This window comes from Morone saxatilis, unplaced genomic scaffold (assembly GCF_004916995.1).
Source record: "Morone saxatilis isolate NCDOM2014 unplaced genomic scaffold, NCSU_SB_2.0 Contig5, whole genome shotgun sequence".
NCBI classification, from domain to species: Eukaryota; Metazoa; Chordata; class Actinopteri; family Moronidae; genus Morone; species Morone saxatilis.
This window is the reverse complement of record NW_023340095.1, coordinates 25273736-25280698: the sequence shown is the minus strand read 5'-3', so window position 1 is coordinate 25280698 and position 6963 is coordinate 25273736. Positions and strand designations below refer to the sequence as shown.

The following is a 6963-nucleotide window of genomic DNA, read 5'->3' as shown; positions in this document are numbered from 1 at the left end:
TTAAGAGGTTTTATACATCGAGATCATTTCTATAAAGTCCAGACCAGGCCTCTATTGGAGACTTACGTTTATTTGTCAAAACGTGTAGCCACACCAGGCTTTTGACAGACCTGCGTCTATTAAGGACCCTGCTTTTATTGGAAGTTTTACGGTATTTAAATAATTAAATAAATATCATAAATGTGCGACGACTATTGGCTTTGTCTACGACTACTACTCGACTCAACTTCTTTAGTCTCAGGGCAGTCCTAATTTTCATATTCTTTAACCATTCAGTGACCTAAAGACAGGTTTGGGGAGAATGGATTACATGTAACAGAGTTTCATAATTAGGATACAAAATACAGATTACAGTTACATTTGGTAAAAATGGGGATTATAAACAGGATTAGAGTGTCGCAACAACACTGTGGTCTTAGTCAAACTACATCTTATCTTACAGTTAACCATTCATTATCATGAACTCTACAGAATGCTTTCAGTAGGTGGAAATTTCACAACTATTTTATCTTTAAAGCAGAAAAGGGAACAGCATCACAGTTCAGTGCAAGTTCTGCCTTCCATCTGTGGAAATGCACTGTAATTTGTCTTTAAAAATACACAGTAGTTGACAGACTGTTGATGCTTTTATAAGGTTACATTGTTCTGTTGTTTTACAGAATATGTAATAGTCATCTTATTCATTTTTGATCTTATTGAGGTAATCCAAAAAGTAACAAAAAGTAATTAAATTACGTTACTTTAATATTGTGATACTTAGATTAGGTTACTGCCTACATTTGTTAACAGGTAATTAGTAATGGTATTGGATTACATTTTAAAGTAAGAAATGCTTCATCATAGGATAAAGGCGATCACTCAGAACAATTTTATATTGATTGGCAGTTTGCCCACTTGGTATGGTATATGGTGAAGGATGACTCATCTGACTATTGTTTCCACATCTATGTAGACCAGAGTGGTTTCTGCACCAGTGAACTCTCAAATGTACATTCCTCTTTGTGATGTGGGGTTTATGCATTGCAACTAAAATATCCCTCTGACAAAATCGGAATCAAGTTTGGGATAATGGAAGTACACAACTCAACTACATACAGAACATAGCTCTAGAGTTTATAGACAGTTTAATGTGAAAATTATACATATTATATCTTTGAGTTATGAACAATAACCAGCATCACTGTATATGTTGCATGAGTCTTCATCAAGCTATCATAGCTACAGTAACCAGATGTAAGCTAATTAACATTTAACAACATTTAATCCAATATCTATGGTGGAGGTGGTGGTTCCAGGTCAGATGACCTCCTCAAAAATGTATCCAACTGACTGACTGACTGACTTGACGATGTATTTTTTTACCACAAAAGGAAACCAGCCATTAAAGTACTTCTCAGTGGCTTGACCGACGCACACTCAGGCAGATATATGGCACCGGAAACATGGTTTAATGCAAATTCATTCTCACTTCCAGTAAATGTTCTTATTTTTGCAGAGAGGTGAGTGGAGGGTGTGAAGGTCTAGCTGAAACGCTTTCTACAAGCACATATCGCCAGCAAAGTTTACTGCATGAATGGTAAATGGACCTGTGAGAGCTTCCTCTTCTCAAAGCGCTCCGCTCAAAGCGATGTTACACTCCATGCCACATTCACCCTTTCACACACATTCAGTCAGTGACTCATTCACACAATTAGATAGGGAGCAACATGGGGTTCAGATCTTGCTCAAGGATACATGGACATGCAGCAGGAAGAGCTGAGGATCGAACCACCAACCTTCCGATTATGTTCTACCATTAGAAATTAAGTCTAAATTGTGGTCTAGTTTAAATCGAGGTTTTGGGCATTTTCTTTTATATTTAGAAGCTTTTCAGTTCCGAGGACTGGGGTTTGTCCAGTCAGTCCAGTCAGGGAGATACTGATTTGCTAGGCTGACTTTGTTCTAGGGTAAACTGATATATGCTGTTCCTTTAAAGATGCTGTACTCTTCATGGGGCAATTTACTATCTCGGTTCTTCTTTTTCCCTTGATCTCTTCTGAGTGTTGTTAGTTTCTTTTTCCTTTTGTTTTCTGGAAGAACTATTTAGGAACTTAGGGATATGGATGTTGGCTTCTTTATGGAAGATGCTGCTGCCTGCTGCCTTTGGGACTGGAATTTGGACTAGAGATTTTGTGTTGGTGCTGTGTTTTGATTTTGTGACATGTGAAGGATGAGATTTGACCTACTGACAATAAAGCAAAGTTTCCTCTGCCAGCCATTCAAATTCCAGTACACATCCATATCTGTCCAGACTGAAATATGCAGTAAAAGTGTTTGAAGGATTCATATGAATTTTCTCCTGGAATTATTATATGCAAAGTCTCTCTCTCTTCTAGGTAAAACTCACTCACAGGATCAGCATTAGCTCAGCACACTGTGATACGCTGTTTGTTAGTCAGGTGAAATTCAGAACAAGTCGAGTTCATTCTTAAATTATGGCTAAAAACCTATTTTGAGGTCACAGTGACCAGTGAGTCGAAAGTGTCACCAATTCAGTCTCTGACCAACTGTGAAATATGGTCCCAATCCTCCCTTCTGTTCCTGAGTTATGGTTAGGGCTGTGTATAGGCAAGAATCTGCCGTACGATACGTATCACGATACAGGGGTTACGATTCAATATATTGTGATACTGTAAGCAGGGCAATATATATTGGGATTTTGTTTTTGAATCTAATTTTAGGAAAATTAGTACAAAGAGCACACCCTTATATGCAACACCTATCCAACATCACAGACTTCAGTTTACAACACTGCTATCTAGTGGCCGGGGGTTTTAAACACAAAAATCAATACAGTGTTTTTGAGAATCGATACAATATCACAAAATAAAATATCACAATATAAATTCTTAAATATTTTCTTACACCCCTAGTTAGGGTGTTGAATAATGGCTAAAAAGGTGTTTACAAGACATTATGATGTCACAGTTAGGGTGGCTTATGGCCAATAATGCGTTTTGTGAGGTGACAGTGACCTTTTATCCTTGACCACCACAATCTAATCTAATCTATCTTCATTCTTGAGTCCAAGTGGACGTTTGTAAAATTCCCTCAAGGTGTTCCTGGACGAACCGAAAATATAATGCCTCCAGAAATGGCCATTGCGAGGGTGGAGGCATGAAAGGAGGAAAAAGGGCATGTCAGTCCATGTAGGAACTATATGTGGAGTCACAGTTATGGCAAATAGGTGGTGGAAACAGAGGAAATAGCTTAAAAAAAGACAGTATCACTCTAATAACCAGGAGTTGCACTGAAACACACACACAGTGCATGTAAACAGCCAGCCGTATCACCTCATGCCCCTCTGAACTCACAGGCTGGCTATCACTCACACAGACACAATGGGCCTAAGCCAGTGATTCTACTGGTAGCCAGTGGACTGAAGACAGAGAGATATGGCTGTACAGGCTGCAATGACTAATACCTGAGCACAATGCTGAGTGAAGAGAGAGATCCACAAGTTAGTAGCTGACTGTGGCCATATAATGCCATTATGAGTCTCTAGAAAAAAAAAAAAAAATACATATAAAAGGAAGTACTGCAGTTGAGATCTGTGAATATCACATAAAAACCATTAAACTCACAACCACGGAGGCTGCTGAGGGAATTGTTTTTTGTGCTGCTTGTTTGTGAACGCCAAGAGTGTGACGGAGGACATGGGAGATGACATAAGGCAAAGCCTTATTTTTACCCCCCACCAATTCTGTGGAAATAGGAGGGAGTCTCGTATTTGACATGTGGATTTCCCACTGTGCAAACTGTAAGCTAGCTGTCAGTCTACTTCCACCATCTACCACACAGCAGGCTGCAGCCAGGGTTTCATTAACACTTAAACTCATTAGTTGTCTTAAATTGTATAAATGAAAGTTTTTTATATTCAGCGAGTTTGGCAAATTTGTCGCTGACCAACACCTTGATATAACAGGATGATCCTCCAGAGGGCGCACTGTGAGCTGATGGATGCCAAACCATCTCTCACTTTTTCTCTCCAAACACATCTGGCCTTTAATCAGTGCAGGGTTCCCACGCTTTTTAAGAAATCATTTTCCAGGACATTTTCCTGAAGTTCCCTTGACCCTACAGGACAGAATTTTCTCCCAAAAAGTCATATATTTTACCAGTAGGCCTTGTATTTCCAATTTTTATCAGCCAACCAACCAACCAACCAATCAATCAACCAATCAATCAATGTCCATATGTTTCCATGACTGAAAAACTAGTCTCTAAATTTCTATGTTTTCAAGGACCCGTAGGAACCCTGTCAGTGTGACCAACCATACACACTACTGGAACTGAATTGTTTGTGGCTCTTCAGCAGAGAACAGGGTTACCGAACAATAACAGACACATTGGAACAGCCCATGTTGAAAGCTGACAGACTGCTTTGTTTGGGAAAAATTAAAAAAAAAAAGTCAAGCAGAGGAAGGTGGCAAGCTGAAATGAACCTGATGAAGATATTCTGGCAGGGACATTTTAAGATGCTAAACTCGCTGTCAGACCACTACACATGCTAACAGGTGCCACCTACAGGAAAGGAAAGCAGCAGCAGCAGTTTAGACCTGCATTTGTAGACACAATGACATACGAGCAAAGAAAGTAAAAGCTGCTGCAGTTCTCACATTTGTATCACAGCAGGCGGAGAGCCGTTTTCCTTTTATGTTTACAGCTGCGGTTTTCTTTTTGTGCTTTTAATTGGTGTCAGAACTGTTTTCCACAAAGTCCTAAGTACATTAACAATACGACTTGTTAACTTTTCATCTCAATCTATTGGTTGAACATAATTTGAATAGTAAAATAAAAATGGAAAATTGCACACCCAGGCATAAGTGTTTTGCTATATTTGACCATCAGACAATGGAGTCTACAATAACAGTGGCTGTTATCTGATTGAGGCAACAGTCTTTTTTTCAATTAACTATCATTTAAACTGTTTTAGAGAGGTGTACATTCAACTTTAACACCATGTTGGAGGATGTAGTTTGTGGTGGTATTGAATTGTTGAACTAAACTGTTGTTTAACTTACCGTCAACTACCATTCTACGATCAAGCTACTATCAATCAATCAATTAATCAATCAAACTTGATTTGTCTAGCAACTATTAGCAGTGCAGTTGAAAGTGCTTCACAGATGACCGACAAGCTGATAAGACAGAATGGAATAAAAACTAAGTAAGGTACATTTTAAAAATAAAATACATTCTAACGGTATAACAATAGTGTTTAATAAAAACTACACTGACAAAAATAACAAATAAAATCAATAAGAAGGATAAAAAAGAAAACATTAAGAATAAAGTAAGTGTTAAAATAAATTAACAATAAGATTTCACAAGGACATAAAATAAAATAACTGGGTCCAAATATAGTTCTACAGTTTTATCATCACCTTTCTATAACAATTTCAACAAAAACTGCACATTAGAAGCTTCATGAAGGGAGATTTACAGCAGTACTGTTGTGTTAGACTGCATTACTGTTAGCTAGGTGTAGCTAATATACTAGTAACTACAGTATGTGGTAACAGGACCCATTCTCAGCAGCTATTAGGTTTGTTTCCTGTAGATGGTGGACATCAGCAGGTCTACATGTATGTGTCTGCAGTGCACTGCAACCACATACTATACAGCTCTTTGCATGCACAATGCCTTTGCAGCTTCAGCTAAGTACGGTTGCACTGCAAACAAATGAACTGTGAGTCAGAAATACCTTGACATCTCGGTGGATGACATTGTTGTCGTGGCAATAGCGTAGCGCCTCGAGGATCTGCCTCATGTAGTGGCTAAGGAAAAGACAGCGTACAGTTATATTGTTATAACACCATGAAGGGTTTCTTTACATGTAAGTAATGGTTGCAGAATATCAGCACAGTGTGTCTTAAAGGAACAGTTCAGCAAAATGAAAAACACACATTTTACATCTTACCTGTAGTGCCATTTCTCCATCTAGATTGTTTTGGTTGACTTTCATAGTGCCAGAAAGGTACATTTGAAAAACTACAGAAATCATGACCCTGTTACTAAAGATAATCCACAGATCTTGTTGTGAGCTATTCATGCAGGCTGTAAACATTGCTGACATCTTCCTCAGCTAAAAAAGACATTGCTGTTTTTCAAATATTTTTTGGGCACCACAAGCCGAGTGTCATCTGGTTCCATTATACTAAAGAGAAGGCAGATATCTGTATGAGACTCAGCTCATACCAAAACTGTTGTAAAGTATAAATAACACTATAGGCAAGAGGAAACCTATGTAGTTTTTATTTTTTGATGGAACTGCCCCTTTAAGGAAAAATGCATTGAAGCTCACCTGGCCACTGCTTCACTGTAGACAAAGCCAGCATCTGCCCTCTTCACAATCTCAAAACAGAGGTCTGCCCCATCCATACTAATAAAGACAGAGATTGAAGGAGAGAGAGAGAGAGAGAAATTTTAAAAAATCAGTTTGGCATAAAGGTCAGGGCAGGAATCTGGGTATGAAAGGTCACACTTATTAAAAACTCAACACTGTGCTTCTCTGTGATTGGCTGTGAAGGTATGATGGGAGATACGGGCCGGTGGAGGAGAGGCTGTAATTATGTCTCGTCTCTGTAAGGTTGAGGTAGAAAACAGCTGTATCACCACAGCTGCCAATACTGAAGCTTGAAGCTGGTGATGCTGACATAACTCCTGTCGAAGCCTCCACTGGGTCGGGGATTGAGAGTTAAAGACAACTTAAGCAAGTTAAGTGAATTTGTTGTTTTTGTGTGTTCTTTCAAACTAATTTGGCTCTTTCCAAGAGAGTCAGCCTGATTGGCAAAATACACAAATGAAATTGCCCATAATTAACTCCAGGGTGTCCCACAGATACTCCACTAGAGGGAGCTTATTTTCCCACAGGTACATTTGAAAGCAGCATAAAGGAAATTATTATTTAAGGCTGTGCTG

The 6963-nt window shown here is 38.7% G+C and overlaps 1 protein-coding gene across 1 annotated transcript in view; it reads right to left on the bottom strand.

Moving 5' to 3' along the window:
* Window positions 1-6963, bottom strand: part of caska (calcium/calmodulin-dependent serine protein kinase a) — a 72522-nt gene that overhangs the window by 63715 nt on the left and 1844 nt on the right. Inside the window, 2 exon segments of the mRNA XM_035677339.1 lie at window positions 5747-5819; window positions 6347-6424. Coding sequence (XP_035533232.1) covers window positions 5747-5819; window positions 6347-6424 — 151 coding nt within the window.